General features: G+C 60.1%; 2 protein-coding genes across 3 annotated transcripts; both read right to left on the bottom strand.

Moving 5' to 3' along the window:
• Positions 1–1115: 1115 nt before the first annotated feature.
• On the bottom strand, positions 1116–8441 carry CILP2 (cartilage intermediate layer protein 2). Its single transcript, XM_070414067.1, has 8 exons — positions 8313–8441; positions 7328–7426; positions 6272–6544; positions 5592–5747; positions 4374–4652; positions 3953–4052; positions 3603–3760; positions 1116–3408 (listed from the first exon to the last, which is right to left on the bottom strand). Exons 1-8 carry the CDS (start codon positions 8374–8376, stop codon positions 1118–1120), a joined length of 3420 nt encoding a protein of 1139 aa, XP_070270168.1. The 5' UTR covers positions 8377–8441; the 3' UTR covers positions 1116–1117.
• Positions 8442–8949: 508 nt separating this feature from the next.
• On the bottom strand, positions 8950–17056 carry YJEFN3 (YjeF N-terminal domain containing 3). Of its 2 annotated transcripts, none has more exons than XM_070416529.1 (6): positions 16499–17056; positions 12631–12739; positions 11099–11209; positions 10742–10855; positions 10514–10664; positions 8950–9210 (listed from the first exon to the last, which is right to left on the bottom strand). In XM_070416529.1, the coding sequence occupies exons 1-6, from the start codon at positions 16555–16557 to the stop codon at positions 9005–9007; spliced, it is 750 nt and encodes a 249-aa protein (XP_070272630.1). In that variant the 5' UTR covers positions 16558–17056; the 3' UTR covers positions 8950–9004. The 2 variants fall into 2 exon arrangements, with proteins under 2 accessions (XP_070272630.1, XP_070272631.1); XM_070416530.1 differs by having other exon boundaries at positions 11135–11209.
• Positions 17057–17060: the final 4 nt, after the last annotated feature.

The following is a 17060-nucleotide window of genomic DNA, read 5'->3' as shown; positions in this document are numbered from 1 at the left end:
TTCTGCCACCTCCAGACTGAGGGTCCGGGTCCCAGTGAGGTCAGAGGGTCCAGGACCATGGCACAGAACGAATGGTACCACTTGGCCAAGGTGTAGGGCCTAGGGTTGGGCAGCTGTGGCCGCGGCTTAGGAATCCACAGTGGCTTCAATTCCAACCACCTGGGGCATGCAACCCTGTCAGGGCCCCTCCCTGCCCACTGCAGCCGCAGGCACACAGCCAGGCACCGAGGAGGCAAGGGCAGCAGCTACTACTGTGTTCAGCGGTCAGGGCTGCACAGGTTCCGGCCACTCACGAGTCAGCTCTGCACACACGTGTCTCAGACACACTTCTGCATGCCTCATCCTGGGAGGGGGGGGGGGGCACATGCCTATGAGAGGCACATCCAGGGCCTTGTGGGGACACCTGAGCTGTTTGCACATGAACGTCCTTGTGTCCTGGGGGTTATGTTTCTGCCAAGCTTGTCTGAGTCTGGCAGCCGTAGCCTCCATCCTTTGCTCCCTGAGAATGACACCGTGAGTTGGAAATGAAGCATCTTTAATTGATTCCCTGCCTCAACCCCCTGAGGGTCTCCAAGCACCAAACATGAGAATTGTGCCCCCCAACCCCAGAACCAAGAAGCCCGTTTCCCAGACCTTCACTGGGCCTGGACTCCCCACACACCCCCATGATCAACCCACAGGCTTTGTTTCAATAAATAACTCCCAGAACAAAGCTTGAGGCAGAGGACCCGATAAAGCACCTTGTTCAGTGACACACAGGGGTCTTGAGGCGGAAGGTCAGAAATCCCAAGGGGGCAGAATATTTGAAATCAGAGTCAAAATATAATTGAAATCAGAGCATGTGATCTGGGAGCCATTCCCTCCAGCCTGGACGGTCTCCGGGATGCTGGCTCCCACGGTCAGGACGAACTGGAGCTCCATTTAGCATCTCTCAGCAATAATCACCTTCTTGGCATTTCCACCATTGCCCCTGACTCTGGATCCTGAGCAGCGGGCATCTGGAGAAGGGGGTGAGACTCCCCAGGGACAGAGAAGTCCGGAGCAAGGCAGAGGAGCAAGGCTGGGGCCCAGGTCACTGCCAGGCCCCTCCTTGGAGGGTACGGAGGAGACCCTCAGCTCAGGCCTGTGCCTGGGCCACCTCACTCATCTCCCTGCGGATGTCACCAAGCGCTGTTGCCGGGGACTCCAGCAGCCTCTGGAAGAGGCTGGGCCGACCCGCCACTGGTTCCCGGCACTGGAATGTGACAGCTGTGCCTGCATCAGCCTTCATCTCCCTGGAGAAGCCGTCAGAGGAGCCATCGAAGCAACGGCCAATGGCGATCTCCTTCGCCAGCCTCGGGCTCTGGTCAGTGACCGTGTAGACGCCGTAGTTGTGACCCAGAGGGTCCAGCGGGGCCAGCATGGCAAAGGTGGCTGGGTCATCAGCGGGAGCGGATGGGGGGTGCCGGGCCAAGTAATCCTGAAGGAGCCCGTTGACGGCCACGCGACGACAGCTACCCTGGGGTATGATAGTCACCAGCGTCCTGTCCACCTGTCGCTGGTCGAACAGCATCCCGCTGCACTTGAACTCCACGCAGGCAGCAGACGTTCCAGGGCGCTGGGGGTCTCTCACGCTGCGGGCATCCCGCAGCCCATAGAGCTGGCCCTGGGTGCGTGGGTGGCTGCCCCCCGCGTTGTGGGAGCGGATCATGTACTCCTGCGGGCCCTGGACCTTCACCTTGAGGAAGCAGGCCCGGAACTCCTGTGGGTTGGGCCACCAGGCCAGGAGGTCTCCGGTCCAGGAGGCCGGCGCGCCCTCCCGGAAAGGGACCACGTTGTACTCGTACTTGTCGGCCTCCATGCGCGCGAAGCGGAAGTGGCTAGCGGTCACCGGGGCCTCCTGGCACTCCCGCAGGCTGCGCCACGGGTACACCGGGCCTTTAGCTTCGGTGGGGTCCCCAGGCCTGGGTTTGGCGAGGTTGATGCGGAAGCCGTTGCGTTTCAGGGCAGGGTCGTCGTGGTCGGTGCGGCGGTACCCGAGCTTGTCCAGGTAGGGCTGCGCCACGCCCACGGTGGCGGGCAGCGCGCGTGGCCGGGACGGCGGGGGCTCCAGCTCCTCTCCGCCCAGGGTGGCCGTCACCAGGGCTGTGTAGGCATCCGCTTGGTCCGCGTCGCAGAAGGCGGGGAGACAGGCTCCGTTGGGGCCCGTGACCGCGCTGTCGAAGCGGCCCCAGGCGCGGGGGTTGGCGGAGTAGCCAGGCGCTGGCTCCAGGTTGACCAGCGTGACCACCACGCCCTCCACCTGCTCGCTGGGGGCGAACTTGTCGCTCGCGTAGGCACGCACCTTCACGAAGCAGCGGCGGCGCTCGGGCACGTCCAGGTTGAACAGACGCCGCTCTCGGATCTCCACGTTGCCCACAAGGAAGGCGCGCTCCTCCCGGCGGACCCGGGGAGCCGCCGAGCCCTCGCGCTGGAAGCCGCTCTCCTCCTCCCACAAGCCTGTGTCGGGGTTCAACGACCAGAGCTGGAGGGCCTCCACATGGCCCGCCATGCGGATCTGGCCGGCGGCCACACGCACAGCCAGGGGCCCGGCCTGCAGCTGCTTGGCGGAGCCGGCGGCCCGGAGGTCCACCGCGAACATGCCGTAGGTGCGCAGTGGGGCCAGCTCGCCATCACTGTCCACAAAGCGCAGGTCACTGGGGGCGGCAGCCGCCGAGGTGAGATCTCGGGGATCCACGAAGGTCACCCGGGCCTCCACGGGCCCGGAGTAGGGCTCTCCGTCGGCCGTGCGGAAGGCTCCAGGTGGGAGGACCAGCTCGCCCACAGGAGGCGCGTCTTCCAGCTCCCCCAGGGGGAGCGTGTTGCTCTGGCTCGCATCTAAGATAACGGGGGATTTCTTCCGCATGGCCTTGACCTCGTGGTACACACCAGCGCCTCGAGGGTCGAAAGGCAGGACCCTGACAACGTCCACAAAATCGCCACTGGGTTCCACGAAAGTCACCACCAGGCGCTGGGTAGAGCGGGGCACCTCGATGGTGAAGTCGCCCTGGTAGGAGGTAAAGCCGATGGGCTCGAGACCCAGCAGGATCTGGGCAAATCGCAGGGGCTCCCCTGTGTCAGCAGCCACCACACGGCCCCGGACCAGCCCGCGAGGCGGCAGACATTTCTGGCAGCCACACTCGGCCACCACCTTGACAGGAAGGACGTAGCTGGAGCAGTGGATCTGCCTGCTTTCCAGGCGGCGCACGGAGCAGCACCGGGAGCCTGCATCCCCACACCTGAGGCCAGAGCCTGCTGGGCCGGGGCAGAGGGTGTCAGGGCAGAGGCCCACATCCAGATAGGCGGGGCCACTGCCCGGCTGACTGCAGTCGTCGGGGAGTTTGATCAGGTGCTCACGAGGCTGCGGGTCACAGGCTGGCTGTCCCGGAGCTGGAGAGCGAGAAACGAACCAGATCAGGGGAAGGGGAAGACTCCATTAGAGGCCAAGGGTGGGGGCTTGGACTGGGGTCAGGGGATCAGTGGGGCCTTGGGATCAGACTCAGCAAGGTCCAAAATCAGTTTGCCATTGGGGCTCCGTCTGAGGTTGAGTTAGGACTGGCTGGGGGAGGTGGCAGGGCGCTCACCAAGCACGATGAGCTCAGCAGCACCAGAGAGCACAGAGCCCGCGTCATTCCACGCTTTGCAGTGGTAGGTGCCTGCCTGGTCTGGATGCAGTCCCCGAAGCTCCAGGTGCGCCCCATACCTGTGCTCTCGCCTGTCCAGCAGGGTCCCGTTGTGAAACCTGGGTGGCGGGTGGGCAACACCATGGGGGCCCTTGGCACAGGTGTGGGCCTACACCGTCCCCACCCAGAACACAGCCCAGGGAGGAGGCAGAACAGCTCCCTCCTGATCTCTGAGGCACCAGATACCATGAGAAATCCAATCCAATACCAAAGCTGGCACGGGGCCCCTGAGCACGGGTCAGGGCACTCACCAGGAGTATTTCTTGGTGCCTGAGGCTTTGCAGCAGAAGGTCACATTCTGGCCTGCCTCTCGCACTCGGGACTCGGGGTGCTTCACCAGGTGGGGCTTCTCTGAGGGCAAAGGTGGCAAAGGTCAGGGCACTGCCCCATCCCAACTCCTCCCAATGACACTTCCCAAGAGTAGGGTCCATCCTCTCCTTCTAGGGACGCCCTATTCCCCCAAGTCAAGTTCACCCCACTCTGCTCAACATGATGCCCCATCTTAATGCTTCTCTGCAATTTATGTCTTACCCTGAGCCTTCAATGACTGCATCACATCTCATTTCTTCCCCCAGCAACCTTGACCTATCACACCGCCCCAATCCCGAGTCCTTGGCGTCACCCAGAACTTCCTCCCCAGTTTCTTGATCCCCTTTGCCACAAGGCACTTACCTAACTTATCAAGAACAATAGTGACCACAGCAGATATGGAGCTGTTGGCCTGGGCCTGGGCCGTACCAGCAGAGAAGCCATCCACTTGGGCACTGACGTTGGTCTGGCTGCTGGCACAGACTCCAGGCATCCGGAAGGTTCCATGGGCATCGCTGGTGGCCACAGTGCCAGGCCAGTCTCTCAGGGAGACCTTGGCCCCTGGTAGCGGCCGGCCAGATGGAGTGACCACCGAGCCCAGGAGGATGTGATTGGGGCATCCACACGTTTTGGGGCTGCACCCTGGAGGACACAGGGAGGCAGAGGGGGAGAAGGGCCTACACAGCAAAGGTGCCTCCGCATAGCCCTGCTTAGAGCAGCCCCTAGTGTGAAGGGTGGGATGGGGCTGAGTGGTCAGGGCCGGACAGGGGGAGGGATCTGAGGTCCAGAGGAGTGAGGAAGATGCCCTGGGAGGGAACAGGAGAGGTAACTCCTTCCAGCATGAGAGAAAACGTCCAGGCGGGGGCTGGGGGCCCGGCAAGGGGCTGGGTCTTGAGCCCAGAAGATCTCCCTCCCCTCCCAACACCGCGGTTTCTCCACCAAATGGAAAATTCCACTGGAAACTTCAGGGCAGAGACGCCACAGGGAGAGCAGAGCCAGGCGGGTAGGGTGGGGACCCCACCACCCCATTGGCCATCATGCTCCCCCACCCGACTGCGGGCTCTGCCGGCACAGTCTCCAGAGCGTGTTTGTGAAGCCCAGGCCGGATCGGAATTTCCAGTCGCCTCCTGGCTGGCCTGGTGTCTGGCTCTGGGAAGGCCTGGTATCGTGTCTGCCAGGGTGTGAGCACGTGCCCATGTGGGCGTGTGGGAAGGCAGGGGCTGCGAATGCCGCGTGCGTAGCCCCCAAGTGCGTCTGTGTGTGTCCGTGTCCACAGGGACATCCCCACACTCGGCCGTGCGCACAGGGGAAGCGCCCCCTCAGATGGGCCCAGGCCTGAACACGACCCGGGGATGCTCACCTGTCTACATTCACCACTGGTTCTCGAGAGGAGGAGCCAAAAGGAATGGCAGGGCCAATCTCCTCGTGAACCGAGTCCGCCGGTCCTCCAGGCCCCGCCCCCTTTCCCAGGCCCCGCCTCTCTTCTCCAGGCTCCGCCTATTTAATCCTGGTCCCGCCCACCAGGCTCCACCAAACGAGCCCCTCCCAGGTTCGTCCCTCTACCGGCCCTGCCCCTCCTACCTGGACACCGAGGCCGCACACACTTCTGTGCCTCCAGGGGACGCCCGGGACATGCGTCCCCAGTGGGGCTTGGGCAGCGGCGGCGGCGCAAACGACGACCTGGCCCGCAGCTCCCTGAACAGGGACCCCACGGGCCCCACGCTCCCCACGAGGCCTCTGCAGGAAGGGCGATGGGGAGGGTCAGGCGGCCGCCCACCCCAGGGACTGCATCGTGAACAGCTGTTGACAGTGTGGGACCGGAAGACTCCCCCGCCACGTGCACCCAACGGCAGTGCTCCGAACAGAAGCCCTGCCCAGTGCTCCCCGCAAGGCTCCCCGAGGCGCACTGTCGAAGGTGCAGTTGAGGTACCTCCCCCCCCCCCCCCTCCCCGAGGTTAACCTGCTGTTCCACCTGCGTCTCAAACACACTGTGGGCTCAAAACACTCCGGCACAGGACGGAGCTGGACAAACGAAGGCAGCGAGAGAGAGATGTGCTCCTCGGGGCGCCTTCCTGCCCGCGACCTGGGGCCCAAGCTAAACCCAGCCTCTCCCTGCAGAAGCTCCGCCCCATCAGGTCCTGCCCTGTGCCAGGGCCCAGCTGCTGAAGGACCCGCCCCTCCCCAGCCGCAAGGCCTAAATCCACAAAAACCTGGGACCCCCTCCCACCCCTCTTCCCCGCCCCTCGGAGCCCCGCCCTCACCGCGAGGGCAGCGGAAGCGCACGTGGTAGTTGGAGCAGCGGCGGCCGCGCGGCTGCTCGCGGTTGAGGCACCAGAAACCGCGCGTGGGGTTCAAGTGCACACGCTCGCCGACTGTGGACGGCAGGGCCCAGTCCGTGGTGCGCGCCTCGAGCGCCAAAGGCCGCGGGCACACGCGCGCCGGCCCGTAATAGAAGCGGATGGCAGCCAGGCTCTCGAAGTCGCCCTCGCCGCCCGGGTGATCCACGTTGAACCAGGACGTCCACTCGCTGGCCTCTGTGGGCACCATAGGCACTTGGACCCGGGCTGAGGCCAGTCGGGCCCCATCTGCCTGCTACGGGCCTCACGTGCTAAGTGGGAGTCCTCCCCTCCCACCCCAATGAGCGAGCAGCGCCGGGCTAGCCCCACTCACCCCGGCCCCACCCTGATGCAGAGCCCTCCAAAGCAGAAGGAGCTGTGAAGGGGTCGCCGGAAGGCTGCCCGGTGCCTGAGCTGGCGCATCAGTGCACGCAGAGATCTTGCCACTGTCTCACCTGTCTTCACCCTCAGAATTCAGAACACGTGAGGCGAGACATGAAGGCCGCTGGAGAGGCCTGCCTGACACCTGCCCGAGCTGTAGCTTTCCACTACCTGGCAGCTTCTTGTTAGTGCCAGCCGGGGCCTTGCTCACTGTCTAGCTGAACCCCACAGGTGGGAAGGGGCTGGCCTCCCATATCAACCCCCCAGAATCCTTTTCTGGTTCAAGAGGATCAAATAGAACTTTCCTGGCCTGGGAACTGGAGACCCAGGTTCCAGAACTCCTGCTTTCCTGTATGGCCTGGGCAGGTGGTCCCACCATCCTACCACCATCCCTCTTCAGTTTCCTCCTTGACAAACAACCCGATTCTCACCTCCCTGCTCCTAACACAGATCTCTTGGGGCACCACTTCCAGGGGTTGTCATGTCCAGAATGGCACTGGGCTCTTCACCCAGCTCATGTCCCCTCCTCATATGTCCCACCAGCCAGAGCCTACACAACAGTCCACAGCAGAGCCAGGGCTTGGACCCTGGCTAACTCACCTTCCCAGTCCTCCAGGGCTGGCGAGGGCTGGCCAGGGTGCAGCGATGGACCTTCGAGGCCCCACATGGTCTCCGTGGGCTCCTCAATAAGGGTAGTGCCTGTGGAAGAGATGAGGAGTGGGAGGAAGCAAGGAACGTTGACGGGAATCCCTGTAAGCTCCTTTTATGCAAGGTGCTGCCATGATCATCCCCATTTCACAGGGGAGAAAACCGAGGCTCTTAGAAGCCAGAGCCCAGCTCTGGCTGACCCCAAGGACTGCAGCACCCCGGCCTCCAGGAGGCCTCCTCTGACCCAAAGCCCCAGGCCCATAGGCCTTGGAAGTCTGTCCACGCTCCTCCCCAGACCAAGTTCTCCCCCTAGATGTGTTCTGCCCTCGGGGCTGAGCCGCATTCCCCTTTGTGCATTTGCCTGTTGGAAGTTGCTCCCTCACTCTACCTTCCATTTGCACTTGGGCCCATGCTGCCAGCAGGAGGTCTTTGGAATTGAGCCTGGCTTCTCAGGCCTCGAGTTGGGCTGGGCAGTGACCTCAGGCAAGTCCCTATCCTGTTGAAGCCTCAGTCTCAATGGGCCCCATTCCCCCTCCACCGAGTGTTGCAGAGATGAGACTTTCTTTTCTGAATGGGAGTTGTGTGTGGAAGAAGGGAGGGGGTGGATAAGAGAGGCCAGGACCAGATGATCCAGGGTCCAGGCGCTGGGGCTGAGGTTGAGATAGGTACCCACGGTCACCGGGACCCAGAAAAGCCTAGAGTTCATATCCACATTCCGAGCGCCCCTGCCGTCTCTTAGAGGAGAGAAGAAAGTGGGGAAGGTCTGTTCGCCCAGGCGGTCCTGGGCTCGTCTCCCAGGTGCCCTCTCACTCCCCCCACCCCCGGGTTGGGAAGCGAGGGTCCCTGGGTTCTCTCTCCAGACGCGGGGGGTATGCCAGGCCCCCTGCCAGACGTTCAGGCGCCTGTGGGGCTGGGCTGGGGACTGGGGACGCCTCACCTCGGGCCCCCGCCAGGTGCGCGGCGGCGACACAGAGGCAGAGCAGGGGTGGCAGTGATGCCATGGCCGGGTCCGAGAGTCCGAGGGAGGGTCCGGGCTCCGCCGCGCGCTCAGGTCGGACTCCCGCTGGTCTGGCGGCCGCGGGGGCTGAAGGTGGGGGCGGGACGCGACCGCAGGCCCCGCCCCTCCCCGCCCAGGCCCCGCCCCGCCCCGGCCAAACTTTGCCCCGGGTGATGTGTGTGAGCAACCGCTCCGGGTCACCCGCCTCGGTGCGTTCGGCTGCGCCTCCGCCTTCGGAATGGCCTGCGCCCCCTGTCGCCGGCTGGAAGTCCCTCCCTCCACCCCCCTCCATTCTCCACGTTGGGTCCCCAGCTGCCGGTGGGCAGTACGTCTTGGAATCGGGCCTGGAGCTACCCGAACCTTCACGCTTTGGGCGGCCAGAAACCCTCCTTGGAGTCCAACTTCGATCCAGTGGCCTTAGGCCATCGGAGCTGCTGGAAGTCCCAGAATCTCCCCTTTACGGCGGTCAGCGGGAAGTCCCACTCCCCGTCCGCCCTCCGCCCCTTCCGCCTGGGGCCGCTCCGAGTCTGCCCCCCCCCCCCCCCCCACGGCGCACAGAGGAGGCGAGGCCAGGAGGTGGTGGGATGTGTGTTTATTGGGGCCCGTCCAGGCCGCGTGGGCACGCGCAGCGGTCAGAGCGCCGCCACGCAGTCGGTGCCCGTGTAGCCCGGCAGACGCAGCGCGAACTTTCGGCGCACGTCGTCGGGCACGAACCTGCCAGCCACGAAGTGGTGGCGCCCGGAGAAGCGGCCAGCGCAGCGCTTGGGCGCACCCAGTGACACCAGCACGTCGGGCCGCAGGCCGTCCTCGGAGTCTTCGCCGGTCTCCGCATCCCAGCCTGAGGGAGGAGGGGAGGGAAAGGAGGTCAGGAGCTGGGAAGGGTGCTCACCCTCAGAGGAGAGTCCCAGCTTCTGCTTTCTGACAGTGTCTTGATCAGACCTGCCTCCCCAAAGAATGGAGCCTCCACCCTCAGACCAGTCTCCTTCCCTCCTTGGAGATGTTTTCCCTCCCCCTCTGGCCAGAGCCCTCATACTTTTCTGCCCCTCCTCCCACCCTGCTACCCAATCGTCCTCCTCCATCTGATTCAGCCTCTGCCTGCAGACTGCATCATTTCCACCTGCTGCCCTTTCCTGGTCAGACCCGTGCCTCTTCTGGCGTCTATCCCCACACCTCCCTTCCTGTCAATCCTGAGCTTCCCCGCTTAGACTAGAACCTCTTCCCACCCAGACTTCCCAGGCAGCCTCCACTCTCTGGCCAGATCCCCACTCAAAGGACAGACTTTCCTCCATCCACAAGCAATTCTCTCCTATGTGACCTCCTTGCCCCAGGTTCTTGCCTCTGACAGGAAGTGCCTCCTTCCCCACCCAACTTGAGCACTGATCCTCCTCCCTCTGCCCAGTACTCCTCCCTCTGATCTGACACCTCTGCCTCACCCTCATGCTGTATCTTGCCTTTTTACTTGGCAAGACCACACCACCTCACTCATTGGTTCACAGCCTCTGCCACCTCTGAAATGACCCTCCACCTTCAGACTAGGAGCTTTGCCTCCCCTCCTGCCTCTGACTGGAGTCTGGAACCATTAACTAAAAGCCTCTCCTCTCTGACTTGAATCTTTGCTTCTATGATCCTAGCCTCCACCCTCATACCAGACAGCCCACCTCCTCATGCCACCCCACCCCACCCCTGCTCTTCAGCACCCTGCTGAGATGGCCCTGAGGGCTTGCAAGCCAGGGGATGTCCCTCTGAGTTCGGCCACCCCCTGTGAAGGGTCCGGCTGGCCAGCGGCTGTTTGTTCCGTCTGCCCGTGGCCTAATGGCTCCAACAGGCATAGGGCGGCGGCCAGGACGGGCGAGGCCTTTGCTGAGTGAGCTCATGTCTGCCTGGTGACTGGGCTAGGGTGGGCATTGGGCACATTGGGCTGAGCGTGGTGGGGAGGGGATGCAGGATCACCTGGGCAACAACCTCAGGGTCCCCATCTGAGGGATGGACATGGCCCTCTGCCATACCCAGGGTGCACAATCCATCCCCAAGGAAACTGAGGCTCAGAGTATGCAGACAAACTGGGTAACAAAAGCTGGAGAACAGGGCCCCCCCAGGTCTCCCAGGCCCTGACGCCGCCCCCCCCCCTCCACCTGGCATGCCTGAGGGAATGTCCAGGCTCACGAGGGGGATGGACAGCAGCTTGAGTGTGGCCAGCGCACGCGTGCAGGGGCCCCCGACCTCACGGGGCTCCACGCCAGGGCCCAGCACAGCATCCACCACCAGCCCGTAGGCATCATTGATGAGCTGGACCTGGGAGGGAAGGCAAGGTGAGGGGCAGCCTTGGAGCACCATCCCCCACCTGCCCCTTATTGTCAAGGAGTGCTGACCTCTGTGGGCAGATAGGATAGGAAGGGGATGTCCATCTTCTCACACTGGGTGGTCAGGTCCTGGTGCAGCGGGTCCAGTGAACGTGTGGGGTAGAAGATGGTCGGTTCATACTCCTGGGGGGGGGGGGGCAGAGGGGGCAGGAAAGGGTCAGTGTGGGGGCTGCCCAAGCTTTTACGGGCTCTGTCAAGCCTCCAGACCTGGTACTAGGCAGCAGCACCTGGGGCAAGCACTGGGCTTATTCTGTAACTTGTCCAGTCTCAATGTTCCCCTGGAACACTACCAAGAGGAGGAAGTGACTTCTTCAGGGACAGAATGGGGAGTGACCCTGGGACACCAAGGGGGTCCTTGCTACTCACAAACACCCGCAGGTGCCGGGCACAGACCAGCCCTACCGCCCCATTCTGCTCCGGTCCGCACACGACCAGCACCGTCTTCTGCTTCCGGGAGAGAGCAGGCAAGGGGAACACCTGGTGGGGGCACAGCAAAGGCAAAGGCACGGAGCTTGGAATCCCTCCTTGATCGGGTGGGGAAATTGAGGTCCCGGGGAGAGGAAGGGACAGGGCTTGGGAGCAATATGGGTGAGGGGCTGGGCCACTTGGGGCCTCAGTTTCCTCCCTGGAGATGCAGAGGATCTGCCCTCAGGATCTGCCAAGCCAGAACAGGAAAGCATGTCTCCAGCCACCATTGAGAGCCCGAGAGCCTGGACTGTGGTTTGTTTATTCTCGGCCTGAGTTGCAGACATTCTTCCACCTTTTTCCACTGCAGTGGCTTCCTCTCCCCCACCCGTTTTCCAGGTCCTCCCAGAGGCCCCTTAGTTGGTGGGGAGGTACTTTTCCAACCTGCCATGCCCTGTCTCTCTCCCCCTGTCTCCTTCCACTGGCCTATCTTCACCTCCCTGTCTCTCAGTATCTCTCAGACTCTCTCCGTGTCTTTCTGTCTCTTTCTGTCTTTCTCCTTGTCTCAGTCTCTCTCTCTCTCTCTCTCTCTCTCTCTCTCTCTCTCTCTCTCTCAGACTCTGTCTTTGTGGGCCTGTGCATCCCTCTCTCTTTCTCTCTTTAATACAGCAGTTAAGCATGCTGGTGGTAGAGTCCCAGCCTACCTTGACTCTGTCACTCGGCCCCCTCTCCTCTCCCAGCCTCGGTTTGCCTCCATTATATGGAAGCTCTGACAGTCTCATGGGGCCTCTCCCTGACTCCACCGGGCCTGGCCATACTCTAACCTTCAACCACACAGAAGGGAAATTATTCCATTTTTTAGTCTCCTCCCCAAGGTCTGAGGTCCTGACTGACACTGACCAGGCCTGCAACCCATAACACCAGAGTCAGGGAGGGTGACACTGGCTGAGACCAAGGGGCTTCTGGATGTACTTGGGGCTTTCAGGGCAAAAATGAGACGAGTTTACTACACTGGCTTTGCTTCTGTGGCTTAGATTTTCTCCATTTCTTTCTCTTTTGGGCACCTCACTCAGGATATGTTTCATTTGGAAATAAAAACATTTAAGTAAAAAAAAAAAATTGAGCTCACTTAGAGAAAAATATTGAGTTTTTAAAAAGTATACAGTGGTAATAAGAAGAGAAAAAGGGGAGGAAGAGAAGAAGGATTATATACTGGAGCCCTGACTATTGGGCATTTTTCTAAGGAGTTTGTTTATTAACTGGTGTCAGTTTATTATTCTTGTTCAGAGGTAACTTGGGGCAAAGCACCGGATACTAGTATTATCGTTGCTATAATTTGCCAGTTCGTTGCAGACACCTCAAGTGTTTGCCCCAGAGCCAGACACAGCTATGCTTCCCAATCCCTGGGCCATGGGGGTCATGCAGCTAGATCTTGGCTCTGGTAGGCTGGCCATCTGGCTGGGGGTCAAGGTCAAGGGGCAGGGGTTAGGTACCTTGGTCACAGCCACAGCACTAGCATGGCCACATAACTCCACCAGCTGCTGCCGCCCAAAACGATAATCCTCCAGCAGCTCCCGTTCCAGAGCAGCTGCCTCCTCCGTGCTGGGGGACAGAGTTGGGAGAGACGCTTAGAGACACAGAGAGATGGAGGCGGAGGCTCAGATGGAGTCAGAAATGTCCCACCAATGTCTGGAGCCAGTCTCTGATGCCCCTCCTCCCCCAACCCCAGTCTGTTTCCCCATCCGATGCGCAAGCGATTGAATGGAACCTGGCAGGCAGCTGGAGGTTTGAACCGAAGCCTGGTGCGCCGGCGCCCTCTGGTGGGCGAGGAAGCACGTGGTGGCGCATGTTGGTTCTGTTCTTCCTACGCGCGGAAGACTGAGTCCCACCCAGAGGCCCCCAGCCCCCAAGGTGGGAGGAGCCCAGGAGGAGGCAGGGAGCCTGAAGGACTGTGATGGGGGCGATGGGTGGATTGCAAGCAGAGGAAGTCACTGACTGAGCTCCAGGACACTGGAGGGTACTGACTGGACTGGGAGCGGGGGACGGGGTACTGAGGGAGGTGTGTGAAGGCTGCAGAGGCGTTTGACAGCTCACTTAGGGAGGTGGGATGTGACCCTCTTCAAAGATAGTTGTATAACTCAAATAATTGTGCCTAGGGAGATGGAGCCAACTCGCTTGAGACAAAACTCTACTACGGAGTTGGCTTGCTGGAGTGACTGGGGTCTATTTCATCTTCCCAAGCCTTGCTTCCTCTGCAAAAGTGAAGGTGGGATGGGCTCGATTAATTTTGAGGGCCAATTCAAAATGCAAATGTGGGGCCCCTTGTTCAAAATTAAGAATTTCAAGATGGTGATGGCAGAGTGTTAAACCAAGCGTTGGGCACTTCTAACAGCAGGGACCAAGGTGGCTGGCCCTTGCTTAAGGGCCTTCCGAAGGGCCTGGACTTGGTGGTGGCAGAGAGGGGGAGCTGGCTTTGAAGACCAGGTGTTCCTCACTCCAGAATCTGGTTGGGCAGCTGGCAGGACCTTCCTGCTGGGGAGTAGCATCTACCCCCAGTTCAGCACACCCTAGAGAGGGTAATAATAACAATAATAGAACTAGGCCCTACCGGGTTTGGCTCAGTGGATAGAGCCTCGGCCTGTGGACAGAAGGGTCCCGGGTTCGATTCCAGTCAAGGGCACATGTCCCAGTTGCAGGCTCAGTCCCCAGTAGGGGGCGTGCAGGAGGCAGTCAATCAATGATTCTCTCTCATCATTGATGTTCCAAACTCTCTCTCCCTCTCTCTTCCTCTCTGAAATCAATAAAAACATATCTAAAAAAATAAGAAAAATAAAAAGCACATGCAATTAAAATAATAATAATAATAGCAATAGGACTAGGCCCAGAGAGTTGGAAAAACAACTCAGAGAAGCCAAGTGGGTGGCCCAGGGTCATGCCAGAAGAGTGGGGAAACAGACTTCCACCTTAGGTGTCTGTCTTCAGAGCCACAAACAGAGTGTGAACAAAGCAGCAGCAGAAGATCTACACATGGGGCAGAAGTTTGGGGTGAATCCTAGATTTCCTCCTTCAGTTCCGTGAGTAGGAACACCACAACCTTCCAGCCAATTTTGCAGTGTGATTAGGCCAAGCAGCAGGCGGGGCAGAGGTGGGAAATGAGGACTGCTGTGGATGGGGAGTCAGGGAAGGCTTCCTGGAGGAGCTGGCCTGGTGCACGATGGTAGATAATACAGGTGGCAAGAACAGCAAGGGCCAAGGCCTCTTGGTGGAAGAGCTTGGCAGGTTCGAGGGACAGAAGAGAGACCAGTGTGGCTGGAGCAGTGAGAGAAACAGAATACATACTTTGGGGACCCATGTAGATGGGGGAGATGAAGGCTGAGGGCAGGGAGGTCACATGCCCTGAGATGGCAGCAGAGCCAGATTCAACCCCTAACTTGTCTTCAGCCAATGTCAGATGAGGTTGAAGTACCAGGTGGGAAAAGGAGCTCACGGTGGGGCTAAATAAGAGCAAACCCATCCCTCCCCCATCCCTGGCATGGAAGGCCAGCCCAGCTCCTGGGAAGGTTGTTTGGGAACGTGGCTTATTTCTCCACCTTCATCTTGTGACAGCTCTGCCTGCAGCCCTCACAGGAGAGTGGGAGAGTGGGATGAGAAGGGTGGAGGATCACCCATTCCTCTTCTTCCTCTGTCCCAAAGCTTTGATCTCATCACCATTTGGAAAATTATCTTCCTGGCTCACCGGTCATTAGAGTGATAATGGGGAGTCCATAGGAAGAGGGTGGTCTAGGCTAGGATCCTGAGGTGGAGGCTATGGGTAGGGTATGAGTGGGAATCAGGGCAGAGCCATGTGGGACCAGGGGTAGGGGGAGGCACCTGTTATCAGAGTTCCTCTTGTCCCCCCAGCCTACCCGCCAGATGAGAAGGGCTTCGAGGCCCAGGATTTCCCCGCCAGCCCCAGAAGGGCTGAGGTGACCTGGTTTCAAAGGGAACTTCCAAAATGCTTCCAGAAGGGGGCCCTTTTGTTTCTTGTTTTTTTGTTTTTAAAAACATTGGTTTCTTTCTTTCTTTTAATATATTTTATTGATTTCAGAGAGGAAGGAAGGAGAGAGAGAAACATCAATGATGAGAATCACTGATCAGCTGCCTCCTATACCCACCACACTGGGAATGGAACTGTGACCTCTGGGTTCATAGGTTGATGCTCAATCCCTGAGCCGCGCCAGCCAGGCTGGAGGGGTCTCTTTTGGAGGTGAAGCCACGAGGCCAGGATGACCATGCCAGATCCTCCCTGTGCTCTGGGCTCTGTCTTTTTCTCTCCACCCTCATGTCTCTTCTCACCAGCTGCCACTACTGCCCACCAGGCTGCCAACAGCAGTCTCATGCCCCGCCCCCCCCCCGCCCCCGCCCCAAACTCCACACCACCTAAGACGGGGGCTTTGAAAATTTGAATGCCAGATCATATCATGCCGTTGCAAACCTTCTTAAGGCTCCCCAGTATTCAGAGAATATTTAAATTCCTCATCATACCTACATGCCCCCCATTATGTCTCTAAACTCATTGCCTCCTCTCCCCTAGTTCACTAGATTCTACTCCCACCCACCCCACAGAGCCCCATCACTCTTCAATTGGCATTTGAGGTGCTCCACTGTCCCCCATGCCAGATGAGGCCATTGCTTGTATCTGGAACATTCATCTCCCCCTGCCTGGGATGTGTTGGGTGTTTCAGCTGAATCTGGATAGCAGCCAGAATCTGGACATCTGACAATATCTGCCCTGAGAAGAGAAACTGATCAGACAGTGGGCAGACTTCTGAGAAACGAATCTGGCTTTCTCCAGCCCTGCTTGGTGTCCCCTGTCACACAGGATGACTCAGAACAAGGTGTGAGACTGCCATAGTTGCTGGCTCCAGAACCCCGACAAGTGGCCCAGGTGTTCAAAAATCGCCCTAGCCTTGGCTCAGGCAGTGGCTCCCCTCCCGAGACCTGTTTCCTCGTCTAGACAAGGTGGTAATAGCAGGGGGATCACCATGGGGGTGTGTAAGCATTTGAGGAGCTGAGAGTAAGAGCTGAGATGGGGGCTCCAGGGTACCTGGGAAATGGAAAGGGGAGGTGGGCCCGGGTGGGGTAAAGGGTTATGGAGGAGCGAGTAGCAGTGATGATGAATAATTGATGGAGCGGGTTTGCTGCGACTGTCGTTTCCCTGGCAATGCAGCGTCAAAGGCGGGAAGCGGCGGGCTGTCTGCAGTGAAAGGCGGGGTGGGCCTCGGATCCCCCCGGCCCCCTCCCAGCCATGCTCCTTTCCCCATTATCGCCCTTGGCCGTGCCCCTTCCCCACAGAGTCCCGGTATCCCTATCCCCGCTGACCTGAGGAAACGCCGATCCTTGGGCGCCTCCACCGGGTCTCGGCTGGCCGCACCAATCATGGCCAAGGTGAGCCTGTGCGGGCAGCGGCAGCCGGGGAAGCAACGTTTTTAAAGCCTATCCCTGAGCAGGCCCCGCCCACTCCCACCCGCCAATCAAGAGGCGCCAAGAAGGCGCTTTGCTAGGGCACTGGTCGCTGGTCGCAGGCGGATTTAACTCTTTTGTGGCAGAAGCACAGCTGCTGGCGGATGTAAGGACACCCAGATGCCCCTACTGGCCAGGAAACGAAGTCTGGAGGGCCAGAGTTGGGTCGTGATGGGTCAGTCACACCTGCTATGGGGTCCTGGCCTGGGAGTAAGGGGACAGCCTCTGCCGCCTGCCCCTGCCATTGCTCCTCTCCAGGCGCCTATCCATCCCTGGAGGGGTGGGCTGCAGTCAAGCAGAATTTCAGCAGAGGTAGGGCAGTCAAGGCATATTTTGGAATCCAGGGCTGGTAGTGGATCCAGGGGCAGCTTATGTGTGTTTTTTAAGGTCACCCAGCTTGGCGTTTTCTGCTGAATTTCCA

Source organism: Myotis yumanensis, unplaced genomic scaffold (assembly GCF_028538775.1).
Source record: "Myotis yumanensis isolate MYYU_CA2020_CCGP unplaced genomic scaffold, mMyoYum1.0.hap1 SCAF_5, whole genome shotgun sequence".
NCBI lineage: Eukaryota > Metazoa > Chordata > Mammalia > Chiroptera > Vespertilionidae > Myotis > Myotis yumanensis.
This window is presented reverse-complemented; position numbering and strand designations above follow the sequence as displayed.